The 25,910-nt window shown below is 44.0% G+C and overlaps 1 protein-coding gene across 1 annotated transcript in view; it reads right to left on the bottom strand.

Moving 5' to 3' along the window:
• The window catches only part of IPPK (inositol-pentakisphosphate 2-kinase), a 30,064-nt gene extending 7,010 nt beyond the window's left edge, over positions 1 to 23,054 (bottom strand). The window contains exons 1-9 of the mRNA XM_054280708.1: positions 22,920 to 23,054; positions 9,839 to 9,886; positions 6,130 to 6,225; positions 5,371 to 5,437; positions 3,755 to 3,876; positions 3,317 to 3,406; positions 1,974 to 2,032; positions 1,534 to 1,606; positions 131 to 410 (exon numbers count right to left, since the gene is read on the bottom strand). Coding sequence (XP_054136683.1) covers positions 131 to 410; positions 1,534 to 1,606; positions 1,974 to 2,032; positions 3,317 to 3,406; positions 3,755 to 3,876; positions 5,371 to 5,437; positions 6,130 to 6,225; positions 9,839 to 9,886; positions 22,920 to 23,000 — 916 coding nt within the window. The 5' untranslated portion in view covers positions 23,001 to 23,054. The remainder of the gene's footprint in view (positions 1 to 130; positions 411 to 1,533; positions 1,607 to 1,973; positions 2,033 to 3,316; positions 3,407 to 3,754; positions 3,877 to 5,370; positions 5,438 to 6,129; positions 6,226 to 9,838; positions 9,887 to 22,919) is intronic.
• Between the last annotated feature and the right edge of the window lie 2,856 nt (positions 23,055 to 25,910).

Here is a 25,910-nt window from a genome sequence, read left to right as displayed (position 1 = left end):
CTGGTGGGAAGTGTTCCTGCCCACGGCAGGGGCTGCACTGGGTGGCCTGGGCAGTTCCCTTCCAGCCCTCACCACCCTGGGATTGCACCAACAGTAAATGCTGGACAGTTTTTACACCACTATCCCTTACCATTCCTTACTAGCTCCTTATTAAAAGCACTTGCTTCACAGTAGCTCCTCCCCTGTGAGATGGGAACTGTTTTCATGTCCCCTGCCCTGCAGGAGTCGGTGCTGCTCAGCAGGGCCATGGTGATGACGTGGATCAGCTCCTTCACCACGCTCCTGGTGCACTGGGGGCCGCTGGCCAGCCCGTTGCACGGGAAAAAGAAAGGCTTGAGGTGCCGAGCAAGTTCATTCCAGTCACACACACAGTCCTGGTCATCCTTACAGCCATAAATTAGCTCCCCATTCTGCAACAGGGAGAAAAAAGAAGCTTTTAGGCACATCAGGAAGTCAGGTTATTCATACTGAGCTATTCAGAGCATCAGGTCTAATATTTTAAGCCTAGGAAAGTGTTATTACCTTAACAATCTGCACACAGACACACAACATTCCCAATCTCCTAAAGATTTGGGATCTTAATCTCCTCTTAAGTCTAATCAGAACCTGCAGTAACAACCTCTGAATGAAAACCAAAACTGTTTAAATCAAGTGCTACTTTCCCAACTCAATGGCCTGTGAGGAATCAGAACAATACAGGTGAGTGATGCTTGGCACATTTTCCTATCACTTCTTCCTGAATCATGTCAGCAGTGAAGAAGCACCGTGTGAAACTCCCTTTTTCACCAGCCCAGACCAGCAAAGGGAAGGCTGTGAAAGGGGACAGAAAAGATGTGATAGCTACTTACTAGTACAAAAAGAGGGCAGCTCATAGAAGTTTAAGTAATTCAAATAGTTGATTTAATATTGGAAATAAATTGAAGTAATCTTGTTTCCTATAAATAATCTGAAAATCTCCACAAATCATCAGTTACTGCTTCATATTTTTCCTATGTGAGTGTCATGGAGTGCCACTTTTCCTTCCTCAGTGAGGCTTGCATCAGTGCTCTAACAGGAATCTACAACAAAGTATTTGCAACAGCATGCCAAGTTCTCCATTTCCTTCTTCCAGAAGCAGTACATAATGTTTTAAAACTTTGGTCACCTTAAGAGTCCTTTTCTGTTAATTGCTCCTCAGTGATTCCTTCCCACTAATTCATTCCCCAGGGAATGGTCACAGCCCCAAGGCTGCCAGAGCTTCAGGAGCATTTGGGAAATGCTGTCAGCCACAGAGTGGGATTGCTGGGGTGTCTGTGCAGGGCCAGGAGTTGGACTTGGACAATCCCATATTCTGAGTCTGTGAATTCTGGGTTATTATTATTTTTCTGTCCTCATCTGAAATCTAACTAAGAACTTCCCCATTTCCTTCTCTTGATGGGAACAGTGATGGTCAGACTAGGTAGGTTTGTAAGAAGATCTTGACTGCTGAGATGCTCAAGTCAAATTGTTTAAAATCCGAGGCAAAAAAAGCAAGCAGAGAACATTTAACTTTACCTTAAATATTTTCAGGTTGTTCTGTGCCTCCTGTAATAAGCTCTTCAAAGCAAAGTGCATTCTTTGTTTATTTCTAGGGAAAACAAAGCCAAGAATGTTTCATCACAGCCTTTGGATGTTCACACCTGGCATGAGCACATGCACTGAACACATTACTCACACTGAGGTCATGGCAAAGGCAAACTGAACTTCAGATCTGAGTACACTAAACAGCTCTTGGGTGAAATGTTATGCTGCAAAAGGCAGCTCTGATTGCTGAGATAGGTGTAAAGGGGAAATAGCAGATTATATAATCACTGTAAAGGTCCAGACAAGCCAGCATTGATCACCCATAACACCTCAGTGAAAGGCAAAGTAACCCAAGCAAGAAATCTGTAATGCAGATTTTTTTTTGGGGGGGGGGGGGGGGGGGGAGGGGGGCAAAATTACAGAATCCTTACCCTGAGAAGAGATCCAACGGGCAATATTTACTCGGTCGCTTCCATTTTCCATTGGCTACCTGTGGGAAAGGCAGAGCACTGCTGTTACCCTCCCTGCCTGGAACAGCTGCCCCCCATTTCAACAGCCAGCTCTGTGCCACTGACATCCTGCCTTCAGAGGTCAGGACTTTTAAACCACTTTGAACACAAAATTCAGGACCACTGTGGGTGTTTCCCAGTAATTTTTAACTCAAGTCACTCAAACTGCATTCACAAGGTGTAAGAGCCTGAATGAGAGATGTGGGACCCAGGGGCTCTCCAAAATGCAGTTTATTGTGTCCAAAATGCAGTTTATTCCATCCAAAATGCAGTTTATTGTATCCAAGAGGTTACAGCAGTCCAGGCTTGTGGGTGACAGAGCTGTGCCCACAGCTGTCAGCTCCAGCTGCAGCCAGGCCTGGAGACCTTTTGGTTTTGGTTCCAATGCATTAGACACTTTTCTTTGCTGAGCATCTTCACACAGTAGAACCAATCCATACCTTAACTTTTATCTATAGCCTGTCATAACTACTATAATTACCATATTCATGTTACTGTTCACTAATCACTAAAGTTAGTACGTTACAGTTTAAGCTAGAAGTTGTTTTTCAGTTTTCTTGCAGTGGAAAATTCTGAGACCTTTTTTCTACTTGCAACATTTGCTGACTTGTTTGCCTGTGCTATCCTTCTGCTTGGTAAAAACATCTTCTTGTCTGAGGTGGGTTTATCCTTTGCTCTAAGCCATAAAAACCCCTTCTAACTAACACACCCTTTGCCTCCTTGGTTATCCAACAATTCTTTTCTTCTATATCAAAACTTGCTTCCATCTCTATTCCTTCATCAGACTCTACATTTAAAAATCTTTCTGCCAAGCATCCATATCTGTGAGACTTTCTTGTCAAACTTTCATCCTTCCCAACAACAAGGCAGAAAGGGTCACATTAAATCCCAGGGAGCCACAGTCACTGCATTGCAGAGTCCCAGCAGGCCCAGCTCCATGAACTCCGTGCCTGTTACGTGCTGTTTGTTCTCAGCCACAGAATGCACTTGGGGAGCTGAGCTGGGAAGGAAGTTCCACATCAGAGCTGACCCAATCCCAGCGTTCATAGTCCCCAAAGGCTGAGATTGTGTTTGTTTGCTTCCAGCTTCCCACAGAACTTGTTCCATCTCTCACTAAATAAATTCACACCCAGCGACTCAGCTATGTATCCTCCTACCAGCTTTAGTCATATCAGAGATTTGAGCAAGTTTCAACAGGAAAGCAAGCCTGGAACAGCAAATAGAGCACACTACAGCCAAAGGGAAGCAGGTGACTTAATAATTACCTTTAGATGCTGATGCATACAGTAACGACACACCTTGTGCTTTATCTCCTGTGAAACATGGCTGGAAAAGGGAATGAAGCCACACTTTGGCTAAAACAAACAAACAAAATAGGATTGTAAATACAAATGTATCTCTATAGAAATATAAAGGCAATATGCAAATCTTTCCAGTTAAAGGAAAACATTTTAAAATTATAAAAAATTCCAGCACTTAAAAACTGAATTATTTTTAAAAACAACGACATGCCAAACTGCTGTGGCCCACAGAAAAGCCTGTATGTAACACCTGGGAATTTCCCAGGTTTCAAAAGACGGGAATTGGAAGAGAGAGGGAGCTGTTCCCTCCCGTGGGTCCCAGTGAAGCAGGAGCTCCGCCTCCCCGCCCCGCTGCGGCCGGAGCGCGGTGCAGGAGCACAAACCCGGCCCGTGCCCGCACACCTTGATCTCGACGCACAGGATGGGCCGGTGCTCGGCGAAGCGGAAGGGCTGCAGCCGCGTCAGGTTGGGAAGGCACATGGCGTACCCGCTCAGCGTGTCCATGTCCTTGTCACAGCGACACTCTGCCACAGCAGGGGACAAACAACACCAACAGGAGATCAGCGCCGGGGCGTTTGCTCGGTCATCAGGTGGGGCGTGGGAACGAGCGGGGAAGGACGGGACACGGCTTTAGCAGCTGCAGCCAATTATGCATTTGCACAAAGTTGCCCTCCCCGTTATCAACCCTGCTTTCAGTTCCCTCAAAACTGTCCCAAGAGCCGCTGGTAATGGCCAGCTCCCAGCTCAGCCCAGGAAAGGTGAGGTCTGAAACAGCAAGGAAATGGATTGGCCAACAACAGCTGAAGTGACTCATTCGTGTACTCATTCAAAGATGTGATCTCCCCTCTGCTTACTATGCATGACCTACCAACCCTCAGCTGAGTCAAAAGGATCTGAGAACTGGCAGCAATATCATAAACCCAAGAGGCATTCTGCATAAAAATCCTCTGAGTAACCTCTCTCCATGTGCATCCTTTGGGACACAGAAGGGTCTGTGAGATTTTAGCTCAAAGTTAACCAGAGCACACAGCCCCAGATTTCCAAGTACCTGTTACTAAACAGACACACAGAACACACGCTCCTGTTACAGTTTCCACTGTAAGAAAAATGCCCACTCTGAAAAATATACTGCAATAGAAAAAATAAATCTGAGAAACCAAAGGCTCGGGCACCAGCCTGTCATGCCATACTGCTTCACCAGGATGAGCAAGAAGCCTTCTGTCTCCAGCAAAATGTTGAGGTTTGTTTTCTTTTTCTAAATTTAAGCAAAAGTACATCCTTCACACCTTCACAGCTGAAAGCCACTTGCCAAATCAGAAAGACACAGAAATCTGAAGTATTAGAGAAGCTCTTTTGTATGTTACACAGGCTTATGTGAAGAGTAACATTGAAAAAAAATCCTTGAGGTTTAAAAAAATATTCCTGCTAAAAATGGACAGTGAGATTCATTGCTGTGAAGCACCTGGACACTTCCCCACAAGCACACTGCAATCCCCAGCAGCTGTGGGCACACAAAGGTTAACTTGGAAAAATAAAACTAAAGTCTATCATTCCCTTCCACCAGAGTATCATTGGTTTTTTAACTTTTATTAGACACTATTTACTTTCCTCACTGGTTCCTGGCACTGTGGACCTGTGCTCACTATATGTAAATTAATTCCTTTTTTTATTCCTGGATGAAAAGAATCAAAGCATTTGGCTACAGTACTTTGATTTAAAACTGTATTTATCTTCAAGGAGTTCTGCTAAAGCAGGAGTTTCTGGCCATTCTCAGGAACTTTTGGGAACCTAAGACACCACAGGGCCAATCTCTTTGCCTGTTTTAGAGCTATCACATACTACTTTTCACTCCAGAACAGAATCCATTTTTTCCACAACAAATTTTCAACTTATCATTGTCTGAATATTAAAAAAAGTTTCCTTATATTCAATTGTGTGATGCTTTTTTTACTTTAGAACAAAGGAAAATGCTTTACAGCTCGAGGAAGCCCCTTTCTAATCCCACCCCTGGCACTTACCTGGCCTCTCTGGCTGGATTTTCAAACAGAGCTGTCTTACAAAGTCTAAAGGCAGTTGAATAATTTCCTATTGGGGAACAAAAAAGAAAATATTTTAATGCAAAAATTAATACCCAGTTTGGGAATCTTGAAATGGAGCAGCAAAGTTCAGTGGGTTACACAAAGCACACTGGAGTGTGCAGTCAGCAGCTTTCCCTCTGATTCACTGTCTGTGAACACCTGCTCCTCTATAAAACCCAGGCACTGATTTCAATAAATGCATGGCAAAGAGCATTTTCAGTGCAAGTTTGATGTGTGAGAAGGAACCTGCACCACTTTGTCCTTTCCACAAGTGGAAAAGTCCCATGTGGCACATCCCAACCATGTGCAACTCAGTTCCAGGTGCAGCTGTAACTTTTTCACTGATCTGGTGTTCAGTGAACAAGGTCTGGCTGCCCTGAAGAACAGAGCAAGGAAAAGGTGACCTCTGCACAGAAACCTCAAAAATTTATACGAACCAGGTTTCTCTCCCTGTTTTGCAGTTAAAAATCTCTCACACACACACACCTCTTGCAGAGCAGAGCAATGACCACACTTCTCCTCAGCCAAAGCCCTGAATACAATCCAATCACCTCAGCACAGAGCAGGCTCCTGTTGGCACCCAAATGCTTCCTGTGTGTGTGCAAACCCTGTTAGTTCCTTTCACTGGCACTCTGTGTTCCCCCAAACACTTCAGTGTTTACAATGCCTAAGCCATTTATTTAAAAACAAATCATTTACCCCATGGTGAACATAGTTCTCCCCAAAGAACTGCTTCATCACATGTTTTCCAAAGTCCACGATGTTTTGCAGATGGTGTAGTATTTCCTCGGGAGTCTGGAAGACAGAAATGCAGTGACTGAACTCCAAAATAACAATAACAGCCCTCCAGAACACACACACGTCCTGGTCAGTGATTTAACAAATAACTGCATTGCTGGGCTTGGCAGGTCAGTGCTCATTGAAGTGTAAGAGACACATCAAAGGTGCTGAATTTGTGTCCCTACTGCCCCCTCAGGGCTGGGACACACAGAAAAACGGTCACAGAAGATGATTCAGGAGACAAAGGGGAGAGAAAGTGACAAAGGTGGAACAAGGGGAGACTGCTCAACACCTACTCTGACCATTATTCTCAAAAGAGCTCAGAGAACTCCAGCAGCCCAAAGCTGCAGAGCAGAAGAGGCTTGGAGTGTCACAAAACACATCCTGGAGATTGGGAAGAGAACAGCTGCAAAGACTGAGCCATACTCCAACCCTTGGCATGAACAGGTACAGAACTCTCCATCTGTCCCAAATCCTGCCCCACACTGAAAAATCTTACCCTACTGTGATATTCTGTAATTTCATAAGGAAAGGTTTCTATGAGACAAGATGCCAAAAGCCAGAAAGGAAACTCATGAGCTGGAAGCAGGACAGGGACAAGGGCACAGTGAGACCTGGACACACTCCCAGCAAAGGAGGGTACAGCAGCATGATCCCATTCCTGCACTCAGCACACTCTGCCTCTCTGCAGGGTATTTCAGTGTTACCACAGAGAACCTCAAAGCTGCTCTGTCCTTTTGTAACACACACACAAACCCTCTTCAAACCTCACAATAAGAGTAAGTGGAGGAAAAGAAAGTGCAACACTTGGGTACATGTTAGCAAATCAAAGAGGAAAAACAAGAGCAGGAGGAAAATATATAAACAGAGCAGAGTAAGAGGAAATAAAACATTAGAGGACAACACCCAGACACTGACATAGCCCAGAGAAAGGAGGAAAGACCACATCCAGCACTAATCACAAATGACAACAGCCCCTTCCTTAACTTACACAAATGACAAAAGTCCCTTCCTTAACCTACACAAATCCTGGTGGTGAGAGGGAACATTGCATCATCCCACCAGGAACAGAAATCTCAGCTCATTCCCATTCCCAGATGGTTCTGGCCTGGTTTGCTGACATACACAGCACCCCAGGTTTGTGTTTGGTTGGGGTTAACACAGGCACACAGACTCTCAGACTGAGAAATAAACATTTCATTAAAATGTACTGCTGTCACTTTTACTACATGGAGAGACTCACCAGTTGAAAAGATCAATACAACCATAAAATTATAAATCAAGCTTAAGATGTCTTTTAAGAGCAAGTATATTTGCTATATCTAAATGAAACAAAGAACAACTAACAGGCTACTTGGGCATCACCTTTTAACATCAAAACCCACTAGGATGAAAAGCTTTGGAAGGACCCATCATTACTGCCAGCTCACTCACCAAAACTCAAATAGGCTTTATACAATAACTTTAATTCCTTCATGAAGAAGATCACACACTAACATGGCAATATGCAATTAAAAGCACTCCCTGAGGCTGACACTTGACTTTCTATTCAAGCAATGCAAGCTCTGCAGTTACATTGAGAGTTTTTCAATCATAACAACAAGGTTACAATGCACAATAATACCAACTTGTTCAACTACTGGATTATCTAATCCCAAATTCATAATTAAACAGATAATTAAATGTACAAAGCTGCATCCAGACTTCTTTACCCTTCCCAAAGGAGTTAAGCAGAAGAGACTGAGAGCTATTTGTTCACATCTGAATTTCAGTGTGTGTATTACTAGAAAATATTTTGCTTGAACTGCTTCCTTCAGCATTGTTTACCTTGGATGACCTGTGATGTCATGCACAGACAGAACAGAACATTTCTGAACCTAAATCATTTTGCTTAAGTCAGGAATACAGATTATTCCTAAAAAAATAAACCGAAACATTTCCCCTGTCATTCTTGCTATGTGCAAGTTTATCCCAAAACTGATTCTCCAGGCTTTGTTTACTGATCTGATGCTAAAATATTTATTCTGTTCTGCTCCAAGGAAAAATGGCCCTTTAAAAAAATCAATCACCAGAATAAGTAAATATTCAAATTACAAAACCTTCTGTTTAGAGGGAATTGTGCATCACCAAGTTCACACACTCCCAGTGCAAGGCAAGTGCAGAGCTGGAGCCAGCTCTCCCCAAATGCAGCCCTGGAATCCCATTCCAGCTGCACTGCCCAGCCCCAGTGCTGTGGAAACTCAAAAGTCACTTCTTGCCTTCCTCTGTGACTCTCATACTCAGACAATTTGTTAAATACAATTACTGTGCAACAATCTCTTTGAAGTTAAAATTAAAAAATTGGAAAACTAGCAAGGAAAAGGGGCAGGCATTCAGTGTTCTGTTTTCTTAAATAAACTCCGACAGACTGGCTTTTTACATAAAGTTGTGGTCTAGTCCTCTCCTGCTATACTAAAAGTTGAGATAAGCACTGTTTCCTTTCTTGTGGTGCTCTGGACTCATCACTGCTCTTGTTAACACTAAACATTATTATCTTGGGCTACTACCAAAGCACAAGATACATTTTTGAAATCCTGCCAATATAAGCAGCTCAAAAATCTACTTGAATCATACTTTGGTTTTACCAGACCTTTTTTCAAGTTAAGTAGCAGCAGAAAGACCATCAAATAACTCATACATATGCTGTGTTCACCAATTTTGCCTTCCTCTGCTTTAGCAACTTGTCCCTTGTAAAACTGGATGCTTTTCACATTCATCTCCCTGATTTAAAGCAATAAAATGCCCTTTCTAGATGTTTACTTTACACTCATCCTTGTTTCTATTTTCCTAAACTGAGGCACACAGCAGTTCCCAGTAGAGCCCAATGCTTTCAGGATGTCCTTCATGAGAACAACGTGTCCCTGTGCCTCACACAGCCGTGGCTCAGGGCTGCTGGAACTCCAGCCATGCCCTGCATCTCCCAGGTAACACACCCCAAAGACTCCTCTCAATTGAGAAAATGAAACAATTTGAACCTTGTGCTCTCTTTTCTCATTTTTCTTCCTTGGAACACTGTGTTTGTGCTCCACCTTTGGTTTTTGATCATCTTTTATCCCTGTTAAAAGAAATCTAAAGTAACTCACTTCAGCTCCTTCTCAAGCAGCAAAACCTTATTGTACCATGGAAGAAACTGGGAGATTGTCCCAGCTAGGACACTCAGTCACTCACTGACAAAGGAATTCTGTGAACATTTCATGTGTTTGCTCACATTCCATGGCTTTTTAGCTCCTGAACAGGTGGTGAACAGCAGACCCTGACCACGGCACCAGTTGTGTGCAGCTCCTGTTCTGTCCCACCTGCCCACAGCCAGGAAAATTCCTTTCTTGCTCAGCATCCCTGAGCTCCCACAGGTGGATTTGGAACATTTTCACTGAAAGCTCTGCCCTCTGTATCAGCACTCACATCAGCCCAGTTACACAAGGCAACCTCAGATTTCCTCCTGTTGCCAAAGCCCCTGAAACACAGGCACATTTCAAAACATCCATTTGTTCTCACTCCTGCCAGCCACAGCTCTTTCACAGGTTTCTTGTTTCTCCTCACCCTGGCTATTAGCTTACCCAAGGGCATTCAGGACAGGTTTAAATCTTACCTTGTTCTGGTTGGGAGGGGACTTCAGGAACCGTAGCACCACACAGCGCTGCGGAAAACAGCAAAGAACAGGGATTGATTAGCATCTATTAACACCACCATTGTCTGACTCCCCAGGGCACCCCTCTGAGAAATTAGGGGGAAAAACCAAACAGAAAAGCACATTTTAGATTGTTATTTCACTCAACTTGAAATCAAACCCACCAGCTGAAATCAAACCCAGCAATGCCTGCTGCCAGCTCTGCCATCAGTTTAACAAGGCAGCCACTCTGCATTTCCAGTCACTGAGTGCAGCAGGGAAATGCTCCCTCAGCTTACAGCACTGCCCTGAAAGTCTGGGAAAGCTCACATGGAGCCACAAACACCCCCACCCTGGAATTTGTGCACCAAAGCTCCCCAAAAGGGACACAAGGCCCATTGCACCCACAGCATCAGCAGGGCATTACAAATTATTAAGGACACAGTTACCAGCAGCAACCACACAGCTGAACTTAACCCTAAACTAAACCCTGCTGTGGAGTAAATATCTAACACAGGAACAAATATAGCAGGTGTCCAAATGTTTTACCTTAAAACCATAGAAAAACTCACCAATTTTTTTGTAATTTTTACAATTGTTATCAGTTTTGTAACAATTCAAAAAGTTTGACACTTTACCAATTAAAATCAAAGTCTGACACAGTGTTAAGGCACCTGCAGCCTTAAAAGGCAGCACACAACCCTGCCTCTGGTCTGCCTGAATATCTGACATTAGAGATATTTCCTTCCACTGTAAATATGGATGCAGTTCAGCCTATCCAGGGACAATGGGTACAATACCAACAACTGGGCACCACAGAAGGTAGAGACAAACTCTGTTTTCCAGGGTTACCTCTCAGCCAGTCTGTCTCCATTTGGGCCTTCCCAAGACACACAAAAAGGATTACATCCATTTAAAGCACTCCCACAGAAGTACATTCAGATTTGCTGACAAAGACAATGCAGACAAAATGTCTGGTTTATGGAATCCAAGCTTTTTCCCTTCCAAATGATTTGCCATTAAAAAACTCCCCATAGCATGACAGCACCAGATCTGTTCCAGGTTTCAGAGCTGAAAGCTGTTTCTGCACATGCTGAGGGACAGAGCTGCAAATATCTTTAATTACTAACACGGAGAGAAAGAGGAAACAAGCAAAACTAATGACAATGTGGCATCCAAAACAATAACAAAACTGGGCCCAGGTTCAGACATTGCCACTGAAAGCCAGACAAGGCCCCTTCCAGATCTATGAAGCCTCACCCACCACAACATCTGGAAAACACTCTTACATAAAAGGATACTTTGCTGTTGATTTGATTTGTCCTGCAAGATGAGTGCCCCAAGAGCAAAGGAGATGCCACCAGAGTGGGAATCACAGTCCCCTGGACTGGACAGGATGCCTGGTGACACTTCCTCCCCTCGGTCATGATGAGCCCAGGCCTGCTGAGCCCGTGGCTCTGTGTGCAGTGTGTTGTTCTTACAGTGTTTCAACCATCTGGGCCTCCTGCTTTAATTATTCATTAGTAAGTGGATCAGTGATGGAGTGATCTGATTATCACTTCAAATCCATTGAGAAACATGATTCTGTAATCTTCCAAGGCTAGTGTAGATATTTATCTTTTAATCAGTTCCCAGCCACGATTCCAAGCAGTGCTCTGGAAAACCTGACTCAGGACAGTGTTTGTTTATCAACAAGTCATTTCTGATCTGGCAAAATGACCAAAATTACATATGGCAAAAGAAGAACATGCTGCTGGCCTACAGATGTCAAAAGGAAACACAGCACTGTTCAAACAAATTTCACAGATGCACTCAGACCAGCCAGCCCAGACTACATTTCAGTAAGACTATTAGATGATTAGAGGAAATAAAAAAACAAAACCATCACCAAACAAACAAAAACCCACCCCAAAACCAAACATCAAAAAACCCTCCAAACACTTCTTTCCTATTTTGAGGCAAGTTTCCAGCTAGATACATCCCTTTGTGCATTTCAATAGCAGTTCCACAGCACCAAGGTTAATCCATCACATGCCACAGGTGCCAACTGCTTCAGAAGTATCACCACCAAAAATATTGGCCCACATTTTTCATGCTATTGCATTCCTGATTCACTTGGCTGATTCTTTACTTGGAAATATTGTGGGTGGTTGTTGCCATGAGGTTTTTTGTCAGTTATCTTAAAATGCCTTCAATTTTTTGTATATTTACAGATAGAACATCAAATATGTGCCATACTTATCTGCATGCACAAGAATGACCCAAATTCCAAAGGATCTCTGAGGAGGCTGCCACTACTCCTCAGCACTTTGAGGATCAGCTCAACTACATCCTAATGCTCCCTGCATTTCCTTCTCCTCAAACAGTGGAAGGGCTCACAGAGGCCCCTGGCAGCAGCAGAGCATTCAGTGAGCTGGGTAACAGCCCCAGAGGGATAAAAAGATGAAAAAAGCAGGCTGCAAGCAAAGGAGAAAAAAAGAGACAGTGCATGGATGTAGGCAAATGTAACACATACAACATTAAAAGGCTTCATATCTTTTGATGTAAGATAAGTTAGAAAAATGATGAATTCAAAGGAAGAATTCTCTACAATTTTTTTTTTTTTAATCCCTGCATATATTCAGTCTCCATTTAGTGACAAAAGGCTAAAAATAACCCACCCATCAGAACATCACACACTGCAGCTCTCACTCTCAAATAAGGAATTTAAGGACAACTCTCACATGGGAGCAGAGCAGCCTGATGGCAGATAATGATGTTCTCAGTGGCTCCAGGCCCTACTAGGCTACAACAACAACAACCCTTCCCGATTGTTATGGAAAACTGAAAACAAACATTAGCAACGAGGATACAAAACTTGTGTCTCTAAAACACATCCACAAGGCTGGGCAGGGGATGATGTAACCAGAGGTGTTGGGGCAGCTCAAACCACAGCGTTTGGAGTTACAGCCCCACCAAGAAAGGCAAACACCTCTTTAACACCATCAGCGACCAATTGTTGGGGTTAGAGCAGAGCAAAGATAAGGACTGCCAATGAGGAGAGAAGGAGCTGTGAAAATGCTCAAAATCGGTGGCACACACAGCTCTTGTCCTCGTGTGTCCTGGGCCTGGTCCCCAAAAGCTCACCCATAACAATTTTTATTCTCTAGAGCAGTTACTACAGCTATTATATTAATCTTACCCAATAAAATCCAAAAAATACAGTAATCCTTGGTAGCTCGGCCAAAATATGACTGGAATCAATCCAGGTACTTTGGATTAGGCAGCAGAATTATGAAACCAGGATAAAAGCTTACATTTGTTTCTTTACAGCTTGGTGTTTGATAATGACCTTATTCTATGACCTCACTAACATAAAATGCAGGCCTCCTGAACTGGAGTTTTGAAAAGTTAAACACAACTGGGGCAAATCCATAATCTTGATATTCCCCCTCAGGGAACAACCTCGTGTGCGTCACGGTTTTTTTCAGGTCTCTTGCTACGTGAGTAACACAAATCTAGACAAGAGTTGGTGGCAGTGAAAGAAATGGGAAAAATTAAAATTAGCTCAACTGCTGATAAAAGTGCTTAGATATACAGAAAGATGTGTATTTTCCCTCTGCTCACTCAGGTTTAGAATAAGTTTCTGTACAAAAACACAAAGAATTGGCCTGTCCAAACACAAAGCCTGGGAAACATCAGCTGCTCCTTCTCCAAATAAGCAGGTTCACGTCATTTGTTATGACTCTGTTATTATTCTGAGCAGATCACATTAACTGCTTTTGTCTGGAGGCACAGCCCTACTCTGACATCTCCTTCCCAACTGGAAAAGATTCTCATCTCTGCCATTCCCAACCTGGGCTCACAAATGCAAGATCCACTGGTAGAGAACAGGACTCTGAGATGCAACTTTTAAATTCCCAAAAGGAACTGCACCCCCTTCCCACAGCCATCATCCCCCTCACTCCACAACACCTCATAAATTCTGGCATCTAAAAACTCACCAGTGTTTTTGCAGGCTCTATTTCCAATTTCACATGACAAAGTTACCTACCTGCTGCTTAAAATGGCCCAAAATACAGAAACAGAGTAACTAAACCCATCTTTCTTTTCAAGTTGTGCATATTAAAGTCACAAGTTTCCAATTATAAACAGGGGGTGAAACACTCTCCAAGACTGGTAACAAATCTTCTCTACAATTCTTACTCTGCTATTTTTTGCAACTAATTTCACACACCACCACCAGCCACTGCCAAAGGAGATGAAGACACAAAGTCAAACACTTTTGGAGAAAATAGTGTCTGTGAAGGCTCTGAATTTCTTTATACCTGGTTATTTAATTCACTGTTTTGCTGACCCTGAAGAGCTACCAAGAACTTACCAAACTCAGCTCCAAGGATGCCAGAGCTACCCCTGTGGTTATTCAGTGCCACCCAATCATTGTGGGTTTACAACAACCTGCAGCAATGGCACCTACAGAAAGCACATTCTGATTGTCAGTCCAAGGGAGGGAGGCAAACTGAACACAGTGATAAGCAAATATTGATTATTGACAGTTCCAAGGGTGCTCAACATGAACTATGGAATTGTTTAGCTGATATTAAGCAATTCCTGCAGTGGCACACTGCAGCTGCATGCACTACTTCCCAACAAAAAAAAATATTCTGACCTTTTTTTATTTGAAATCTACATCTCACAACCCCTTCAATTCCAATTCTAGTTTCAGGGGTTTGAACAGAAAACAATGGTTTTCTATTCAGAAAATGCAACTTCTGGGAAGGAGAAAAATGGACAAAGAAGTGTTATCTTCACATCTCAGAAAAGCCAGTGGCAGGGAGAGTTTGTCCTTCTGAGAAATGGTGGAACTCAGTGGAAACATGCCCACCACAGTGCCCAGGCACTTCAGCCAAAGCTTACCTTCATGCCACTCAACACAAGACATTTTAAAGGTCTCTCCATCCAGGGTCAGTGTGCTGTGCAGTGTGAAGGGTTATGAGAGATGGAAACAAACTAAGAACTAGAACATTTTGCAGCTTTTGAATGAAATACACTGGTAGCATCATGCACAATTGTTTTCCAACTCAGTTTTGTTCTACACAAGGTGGATAAGATCACACAAAACAAAGTGAGGAAAGCTACATTTCCTGCCAGTATGGAGGAAGTTTAGCAATTGCTCACACATAGTGCAAAGAAGCATTCAGAAATAGGAACAATACTCTTTTATTTAGCACGGGAGTCCTTGAAGAACAATGGTTTTATTTCTTAACATGAATAAAGGATTTCTGGCATGGCATCTGGCTTTACACCATTCAATATGGCAAACCCTTATTTGAAAGCAAACCCCCCCTGACACTTGTTTGCTTCAGCACACAGCTCACAGCTTGCATCAGAATTCAGGTGCTCATTACAATTTATTTTCCTGCTTGGTTATGATCTTGATTCCCATGAGAGTCAAGCACTACCTCAGGTTTCACTTTATAGCTAAGCCTCTATAACCTTGCAATGCACAGATGGTACCAATTCTGAGAGAATTTAATGATTGCACTCTGCAAGAGTGAGAAGGAAATGTCTGCCCTTCAGCCACAGCAGCTAATCAGAGCACCTGAAGTGATATCAAGTGATGCAGCCACTGCTATGAGGTGCAAACACATAGCAGAGAGAGAGCAGGATGAATAAACCCATGGATGCCTGACCCTCAGTGTGCATTGGCACTGCCTGGGTAGCACATGGAAACAAGGGAAAATGCTCCTTAACATTTAAAAGCACATGAAATGCCTCATCCATCTGTCAGACAGGTGAGTTGTAGCAATCAGAACACAAAAACACACCCTGAGCTCCCTCCCTTTCAGCTGCTCCGAAGCCCCCTCTATCAGCAGCACACTCACCCCAGCTTTAGGCTGCCAAGTCATCTGATGGCATGCAGGGGAAAGCAGGCATTCCAGGAAATTATTAATGGGGGCAGGAAATACAGAGTCAAACAGTAAAAGGGATCAGAATGGAGTTAAATAATTAAATGGACAGTCAGAACAAGTGAATAATCCTCAGCATCCAGAACAAGCCAAGCAGAAGGCACCTAAGCCACCTTGTGCTCATGCAGAACACAGTGACTGCTCCTTCCCAAAAAAGGCAGGACAGGGGGGACACTTGAAGGCGGTCAGGACACCTCCCTGACACTTTATTCCATGTCACAGACACATCCACTGAAAGGCTGGGAGGGAGGAAGAACCAAAAGAGTGAATAAAGCAGGCTCAGACTGAGCACTCCTGCACAGCTCTGGGTCAGCCAGGCTGCTTTACCCAACCCACAGCCACTGCCAGTGAGGGCAGACACAGAAAAGGCACAGAAACTCCAGCACTGCACTGCAAGCACTTGTAACAGACACAAAAGAAATATTTTTGAGACAACAACTTGATCTCAACTGCAAAAGGAACTCATTCAAGTTTGATCCAGCACTGAATCCAACCAGAAAAAAAACCAGATCACTTTTAATCAAGGCTAATGACCTCCTGAGCTTGACTGCAAGACTGGGATTGGTTTTACATTTTAATGATATAGCCTTCGGCATTCTCAAAAGTCACACCAAAAAAAGAAAAAAATAGACCCACGGTAGAGTTTGCATTTCCAAAGAAGGTCACCAGAAGACAACTCTGCTCCAACACTCATTATTAGCAAAAGAGAGCACCTCTGAAATAAATAAGTATTCTGCAGGGAGGAGAGAGGTGCTGCTGCTGCTGCAGTGAAATGATTGCTGTCATTTGGGATTAGTGTTGGAGCACAGCTTCTGTCTCCCATCTCCATCCACACTCAGGCTGTGCTTCTCCATCTGCATCTACAAAACTTAAGGCACTGCTACAAGAAAAGTTTTAATTGCTGCCTTTCTGCTCTCTCTCCTCTCCACATGCAGCCCTGCCACCCAGTGCCACCTTCCCTTGCACTCCATGGAAGGCACTCTGCATTCAGAGCATCCCTGCACTGCAGAAACCTGGGAAACACAAGAGAAATTTACATTTAACCACTGGTACAATACTGAATTGAAATCCTGATACAGAATTAAAATTCCTTGATGTTGACTCAATCTAATAACTTTGGAGAAGTGTGTGTCAATAAAAGCTTCACAGCTAATTCACAGAACTGGAAGTACTTTCAACTTTTAATTCTTTGTTTACAGTAAAACCTTTGTAGATTGTACTCAAGTAGAGTTGGGTCAATTAGTTATGGCATCCACAGTCACATTGTACCTGTTTAGCCAAAGAATTAAACACAAACAAATACAAAAGTGTCTTTTTTCTCATCCACTGACCATAGATGTGCATGTAAATATCAATTAGCCAAGGTCAATGCAAGGAATCCTGTTTAATACAGGTGTCACAAAGGTTCCCAAATTCCACCTCAAACTGGTGCTTGCCCTCTGTTCATAAAAACTTTGTTGTTGATCCCAACAAGACAAGCATCTCTTCCTTTCTTTTCACTGATTACACACCCTGATTACACACTTGGCTTTTTCAACTGGTTTTCAGAGCTGCTTCAGTCAATTTGGGCAGAAGCTCCTCCACTTGTTTGCAGTAAGTAAATAAAATGCTAAAAAATCAACTAAGAAAAAAGGAGTTTTCCCTTCAGTCATCAAGCTGTCCTCCTGTCCTTTGTCTGAGTAGGCAAAAGGTGTGCAGGTGTGGGGGTTTTGTTAAACACTGTTTTGTTAGACACTGCTGAGATATGCACACACCCAAAAAAACAACAATGCTGGAGAGTCCAGGTCAAAGAAATGCCCTATGAAATTGAAAAATAACAAACAAAAACCAAACATCAAACAGAAGAGATAGAAAATGCTGCAGAATCAGATGCAGAACTCCTCCCTACATTACATGATTGCCAAATGCATCAGAAGCAGGAATCAGCACAGGTTTGGAATGTAAACACCAGAATCTCATCAAGGAGACAAAGATGTTTAAGTTCAAGTCTAACCATAACTGTGCCTTTCCCAATTAGTCAAATTAAAATTCAATAAATACAAGTTGCATTTTGCTCTTTCTGGTAATATCTTTCTGTAAAAGAACCAAGAGACCAGAATGTAGCCATGTTTAATCCGAGCAATATTCAGAGAAGGCCACTATTAATGAACTATTGTATTTATATCCACAGGAACAGCAAAATTTCCCTAACTGAAGATTCTTTAGTACAGAAATAATCAGCCTGTTCTATATTTTCATGAAATCGAGACATTTATAGATATTAATGAAAAGAAAAAACAACCAGAACACAACTGAACAGAAAACAGAACACAACTGAAAAAAAAAATTGCTTTCTAGTCAGGGATCTGGAATTTTTCAGGAGCAACTTGGAAGTTTGGGGGAGCATCAGTACTGACAGAAACTTCAATAGCACAAAACAGATTCAGGCAGCTCCACACAGAAAAACAAGAGAAGAAACAGGCCACATGAGTTCTGGGCCTTGTACAAAACGACATCATCACAAAAAGCACCTTAAGAAGATTCCCTCAACGAGACAGCAAGTAATGACCAGCATCATCCCTTTCTGCCAAACAAGAGCAGAGGAAAGCTGCACATAATTAAGTCATTCCAACCAGAAGCTTTCAACTCTTTCAGCAACACCCTTCTGTCTAAACACACAATCCTGTCCTCTCCTCAAGTCAGTTCATTGCAACAGAACTGAACTTGTCATTACTCTTATAAACAAAACAACCAACAGCCACAGAAAAACTCTTTCATAATGCAAAGGCACTATGAGGAACAATTATCTACCCTGATTTGACACAAATTCCCTTCTCAGAGTTATTGCAAAGTCCCAAACCCAATCCCTCTCTGCAGACAGGGACCTCCTGCCCTGCAGTGCAGCCACCACAATGGAGGTGCAGACACAGTGAGAGCAGAGACTGCTGCTAAAACACCAGAGCCCTTCTCTCCCTGCTCCTCTGCAGGCCCCTGTGCAGCCAGCACAAGGACTGGGAAGGATTCTAAAGCAGCACTGGACATCCTGCATCTTCACCACAGGTCCTGAAGTGAAAATAAATATCACAAAGAGACACATTATTTGTCTAATACAGGCACCAATTTTGAGAGCCTTCTGTGAGCTTCACTACCTGCCTTGACTCCCTCATCCACACTCCTTTAGCTGCTTCCCTCACCTTTTCCATCTCCTCTCCTTTCCCCTTCCTACCTGTAAGCTCACAGATGCTCTGGAGATGGCTCATGCATTTCCTAAGTCCTGTACCAAACCCAAAGAAATCTGCTGGAGCTGCAAACATTCCAAGACACACAGCAGACGAACACTAACAATCCAGGCATCTGAAGCCATAAACCACAACCTTTTGCGACAGCATGACAAGGTTGTTCTAGACCATCTCACTGAATAAAAACCAAGCTGGGGGGAAAAGCCTCCTACTTTCCACTTCCCCATACTCACCCTGAAACACAAGTTTAATGTTCAAATGTATTTCAAAATGAGGCTTTTGGTTAGCACAATATCCCAGCACACAAGAAGTCAAACAGAGGCCAGGAGGAATGTACATACTCCATGTCACACAGCAGCTACTGCAGACTACCAGCACATGTTTCAACAGCAGAAGGAAATCCAAGTTATTATTACTCCTAGAGCTGCTTACACTACTTTCTACAAACATCTCCTGAAGCCTTTTGAAATGAAGTGTTAAGTGTCCCATAAGAGCAAACAACTGACCCAAGTGCAGAACTCCAGAGGAGGATTTCCAGCTCTGATCTGTGCTGCAGAAAGACACAACAGCTAACCAGGAGATAACAGCACTACAGCAGCTCCTCTGAGCCCTCTCTGCTGCTCATGAGGAGGGAGGAGGAGGAAAAGCACTGCTTTGCTCTCTTTCTAATAAAATCTGAAGCCAAATCTGAAGCAGAAGGAGTGACTCTTCACTAAAAAACTCTGTGAAAAAGAAACCTCCTTTCTAAAGCACCTGGATGGCTGTGATGGTGCTTGGTTGAGGGTTTGTGGAGCTGTATCTGTATCTGTCCTGCAGCACAGATGTCTCACCAACACCTCACAGTGACCAGCTGTATTTCACACCAGAATCATGAGGCAGGAAAGTTGTCTGATCATTCTAGCACTTCAGCAGACTGCAAGACTACACAAAGGCCTTTTGACCACAACTCAGTTTCAATTTGAATTAATTCATTCACAGCTTCAATCAAAACCAAAAGGAAAAGCCTGACCAGAGAAATTTGTACCATAGTTCTGTACATCTTCAGGAACTTCAGATTCTCCAGAACTGAAACTTTAAAAACTCATGAAAGCAGAAGTTTGAGTGCTCATCAAGCAAACAAGCACAGAGCTCCAGTGATAACAATGGGAACTGGAAATGCTGGGCAGGCATTCCATCTTCACTCCCCGGATCACTGCCTAAATGCTGCCAAACTAATTAAAGTAACTCTGTAAAGCTACCACTGTAAGAAGAGACGCATTGAACAGCCCATGGTGTGCCTCAGGATCCTTATTATCCTGCACTGCAGGGACAGGGAGCAGAGATGCACTTGCAGTGATTTCAGCACACAGTGACACTCCTGTCACTGTTACACCCTACAGGATTAATAACCAGCAAGAGGAAAAAGCACAGAGAGCACTGACAGCACTTTCATGGAAAGAACAGAGCCCATTCCATAGGATGCCAGCACGTCCCAGTGCCAGACAGAGCTGGGAAGTGGCTGCGTGTCGCCGGTGTCCAGGGCTTGTCAGCTCCTGCCAGCAGAGCTGTGTGCTGGCCATGTGACTTTTCCATGACCAACTTTTTCATTTGGTACTCTCTGGATTAACAATGCCTTACATTCATGTCTTAAAGGGCACCTACAGGGAATGGAGCAACCCCAGGAACTGAGCAGAGCCCCAAGCACAGGAGAGCTCCCTGTGACAGCACAGGCCCCACAGCCCTGCCTGCCCATGCCCAGGCCAGCACAGCCCCACAGCCCTGCCTGCCCATGCCCAGGCCAGCACAGCCCCACAGGCTGCAGCAGGAGGGTCCAGCCAGGCTGCCCACCCAGCCCACACAGCCTGCACTGCTGTTCTCAGCTCCAAGGCACGGGGCAGAGAGCAGCAGCTCAAACACAACACAGACCTTGTTTCAGGACAGGCCAAGCAGCTCATGCCCTCTACTCCTAAAGGACAGGATTCACTTTTTTGTTGAAGTTTAAAAAACAAAACTTCTCAAATTTTCCAAAAGCAAGGAAGAGAGGCTTAGACACAGAGAGGCAGGGAGCAGCTTTCTCTCCACATTTCAAACCACCACATCAGAACATGGGAACCACAAGCACATGCACGGCTCCAGTCTGGCCTCTCACTTGTATCTGAGCATCCATTCACGTCTCTCCCACCACCACCACATCCCTGTCCCTTCCTCCTGCACTGATACACAAAAAACATGAACTGGGGAGCTACAGGATGAAGTGAGAACAGTCAAAATGTCTTAGCAGTGCTGCTGATCCCTCCACACAAACCTGAGAATAACTTAACACCAGATCACAAGCACGATGATTAATGGTGCAAGCAGATCCTGTTCCTAAGAGACACAAAGTTACAATTAACATCTAAATAGTATTTATAGGCTTCAGGTTTACCGGACCTTGTCATCAATAGACACAAAGAGCCAAAATGTAAGCTCTCCTGTTTCAAAGTTGTCTACAAAGGAAAAAATGTATCTATTTCACTTTCACTCTAACTTTAAAAAGTTTTAGCATCGCGTTTAAAAGAGAACTGGCACGCTCAGCAGCTATTCTGAATCACTGGCTGACTTCCTCACTTTCCACATCTTTAAAGATAATCACAATTACATCACTAATAATCCATTATTTATCCTGGTTCCCGTCATCCAGTGACTGAGAAGTTTCTACACTGCCTTTTTCAAAGTTCAGTGTGACAGGAAACAAAATCACACATGTTCTTCTTCCACAAAAATTGCTTATAAATAGTGTTTGATATAAAGAAAAAGAGGGGGGGAAAGCCAGAGCCACAGAAGTGCCCTCCTAAAGTTTGGAGAGCACCACAAGATTTCTAGCATTTTCTCAGGCTTGGTATTTGTTAATATTTTACATCTAATTCATACTTATAACACAGAAAACAGACATTAAAATAATCCATCCTTTTCAGTCATTCATTTAGATATAATTTTAAAAAATTATCTTCAAGATTCCACTCTTATTATAGATCTTTTTCTACAAAAATCCTACATTTCAACATTCTGGTTTTGCTGAGTTTTGATCTATGAGTCATCAAGAACATTCTGTGGCAAATCCATACAAGCTTTTAAACTAAAATACAAATACATCTTTAAAGCACAAACACGGCCATAGGCACTTTTTAGAAAAGGAATAAACTCCTTTAAGGGCCATGTATTCCATTGTATTAAGTAAATAATGCACATGTAAGGGGGGCACTAATACACTGTCAGCATAAACTGACACAGAGTCTGCTCGATTGGATTCAGCTTTGTTTAATCATTACTGCTTCAAGTGTTGAATCTATTTTACTGGTATTTTTAAATAAAATACACCTCCATCCCCCTCCCACCCCCCAAAAAAAACCCAGACAAAAAGGGGGAAAAAATCAACAAAACAAAAAAAACAGCCCAACAGGTACACGGGAGAACGGAGATGAAGTGCCCGGCGGGGTCACAGCACGGCAGCTCGGTGGCAAAGCCTAAAACCTCAATGAGAGTCGGAGCCCGGCCCAGCACTGCAGCGAGGGCTCCAACTCCTCACCGAGCCACAGTCGGTGACAAAGGGAAAAACACGCCTTCAGCAGCTCGCTTTCTCCTGTCACATCACCCACACCCGGGAATGATGGTGGAAGAGGCGAATTTTTAGCACTTTTCCCCACAGCTCCCATCTCCAGGCGGCTGCCCGGCCACCGGCTGCTCTCCCTCCCATCCCTGCTGGCCGTGACGGAGGGCCCGGGGAAACGCTGGCTCATCCTCCCCACGGGACGGGCCCGATCTGCCCGGGACAGAAAACTGCTCCGGCAAAGAAAGCAGCGAGGGCGGGCGCCGCGGCCGAGCGGCCGCTCCCGCCGGGCCGCCCCCCTCACGCGGGCCCGGCTCGGGGCTGCCCCGTACCTGGCAGTGTGAGACGACGAGGCTCTGGTTGCCTTCCCCGTGGTACTTCCATTCATTCTCATCCATCTTCTCCACTTCCATGCCCGGCCCGGGCCGCGCGGAGGGCAGGAGCAGCCGCCGGCCCCGCCGCCTCACGCCGCCACCATCGCGGCTGCGCCGCCCGCCCTCGGCCGCGGGAAGTCCCGCCCGCCGCGGGCGCCATCTTGGAGCCGGGCAGCGCCGCCGGGGCCGCCATGGCGGGGCCGGGCAGGGCAGCGCCACCGGGGCAGCGGGAGCCCTCAGGCGCCGCCCGGGCAGAACCGGCGGCGGAAAAGCATCTTCTGCCTCCGGGAACGGCCGGTCAAAGGAGAGCATGGTCCCGCTCCGCTCTGCAGGGCTCTCACCTCTACCTGTGTGTAGTTTTGGGCACCACACTATAGAAAAAGGGACTAAGTTGTTGGAGAGCATCCTAAGGATGCAGAAAGACCGGGAGGGAAAGGCTTGTGAGGAACAGCTGAGGGCACTTGGTTTGTTCAGCCTGGAGAGAAGGAGGCTGGGGAGAGACCTCATCTTTGTCAGGAACCCACCCAGAGCAGGGTCGGGCACTGAGCAGCATCCCTCGGTCACAGCCCCGAGCTGACAGAGCTCCGGCAGAGTTCGGACACTGCTCGCAGGGGCAGGGTGGGATTTGGGGCTGTCCAGGAGCTGGACTCTGGTCCCGATGGGTCCCTCCAGCTCCGAGTGTTCTGCGGTGCGGGGTGCACACACAACGTGCTCACTGTGGGGAAGATGAGCTCGGGCAGAGGCTCTGTGCATGGTCTAACACCCAACATAGGGCAGGATTTGAGCCCTTTGGGATTGCAGAATCAATTAGGCTGGAAAAGACCTCCAAGACCTCCAATACCAGTGACTTACAACCAGTCACCACCTTTAAATCCGACACGAAGTGCCACATCCAGTCTTTCCTTAAACACCTCCAGTGACTCCAGCATCCCCCTGGGCAGTCCCTTCCATGTCTGTTCAGCCACAGTTTCCAGTCACGCTGCTTTGAGTTTTACAGATGTTTTCTCTTGCAGTCAAGTGTCTGTTTAATTAGCTTTGTGCTCCAATACACCAAATCATTCAAATACCCAATGTTAGAAGCAGAAAGATGAATATCTGTGTAGCATTCTTTAAAAATTAAACTCTAAGCTGTTTTCCCAAGTATGAATATACACATACATGATTTACAATAAATAGAAAACAATTAAAGATCCAAACTCCCCATCACAAGCACAGGATTAAATTTTAGAACCCTTAATCCAGTAATTTTTGTGACTGAGTTTTGACCACAAGCAGTGAAACTTTACCCTTCAATGACCATTTTAAAACAATCCCTAAGGCTCTCTGAAATTCCCCCTTTTCTTTCCTGTGTCCTCACAAGGCTCTTCATGACAGGGGCCAGGCTGGCACAAAAAGAGGTAATTAACACTCAGAAGCTTTCCTCTGTATAATGAACATTTGTATAATTTGGATAGTACCCAAACTTGTCTCTCTATTGTAGCTTTTCAAAAGAAAGTCAAAGTGAAGTAAACAGTGCCTTTTTTATGGAGAGAGAAAATGCACCTAGAAGGCTGAAAATAAAACTTGCATAAATCTGCAATGAGTCACTGATCTTTTTTTTAAATGTGTGTGGTGCAATTAAACACATCATCCAATTTCACTAAAATTAAAAAATTTCACTAAAACTTAAAAAACAGGAGTTAAACAAAATATGTGCTAAAATACTAACTGATGACTTTTCCTTTTTTAGCATACTATACATGCCTAGATGAAAAATGAATTCTTGCTCCTTTGACCATTTGATAAAGATTAAAACAATGACAGTGATTTCTTTAAAGTAGGCTTCTGTCATATGTGTTTGCAAAGTTTCTCTATGCTGTGTTACTAGAAATGCACATCTAAAATACAAGAATTAACCATACTATTCTGATATCTAAGAGTATTATAAAGAAGTTTCACTCAGGACTGAAAGACTGTGGTATTTATGATACTATCATTAAAAAAGTAACTGTACTTCAGGGAAACAGTATTTGAACACTTATTAGGCTTACACTGAGAAATATGTAGGGAAATAATACCAATGTATTGTCTTGCAATGGCAAAACTAATTTGTCTCAATTTTAAAAGGAACTCTAGCACAGCACATTCTTTCATAGTTCTGAAAAGTGCACACCTACAGAATTTAAAATAAAGTGCAGGTTTGAGTGCCCAGGTAACCAACACTGAGGACACCTTTAGCATACTCCTTCTCTCCTGCAGGGCATTTCCCTCCCCTCCTTTTCCTCCAGCATTCCAAGGTGCAGAACTGCCACCTGGGCAATTTGAGGCAGTGCTCTGAAAATACACTGGTGAAACTAAAACCTGCAGGGACAAAAGCCTATTTAACACATGTTATTTCTCCCTGCTTTATCAGGTCTTATTACTCATTCCAGGTATTATCTAATGTGCTTGGACTGAACTATGAGCAGCTTTGGTGCCATTAATGCCATGCAGGTATTGCTTAACTGGAATTCCCCTGTCAGGTGGTGAAACTGCAGCTGGTGTGGACACACCTGGATGGGTTTTAATTAGGTGCCCTGAGGTCTGCACAGAGCTCAGTGACCTGCAAAACCCACGCAGGGATCTCAGCAGATGGCCAGGTATCCTGTGGCATTTCAGTATGTGAATAAATGAGTTTAAAACTGCAGCAGGAATGCAAAATGTAAAAGTACCTTCAGTTCTGCAGCCCCCACTTCATCCCCTCAGCAGTTTTTTTTGCTGTTTGAAGGAGTCAGAAGAGCACCACAGGCCTGAAATCTCTGTTCCTCAGAGAGCTGGAACTGCATTGTGCTTTATGGCACAATCCCTGTTTCTTGGGATACTTTGGTATTGGGAAGCCATCAACACTGGACTCTCATTTGCCTTCTTTTGCAATTTGTAAGTTCACCAGGGAATGAGAATGAAATTGTAAAAACAGTCCACAGTTCACAT

This window comes from Melozone crissalis, unplaced genomic scaffold (genome assembly GCF_028551555.1).
Source record: "Melozone crissalis strain CALT ecotype California unplaced genomic scaffold, PUWL_Pcris_2 ptg000029l_1, whole genome shotgun sequence".
In the NCBI taxonomy this organism is placed as follows: domain Eukaryota; kingdom Metazoa; phylum Chordata; class Aves; order Passeriformes; family Passerellidae; genus Melozone; species Melozone crissalis.
This window is presented reverse-complemented; position numbering and strand designations above follow the sequence as displayed.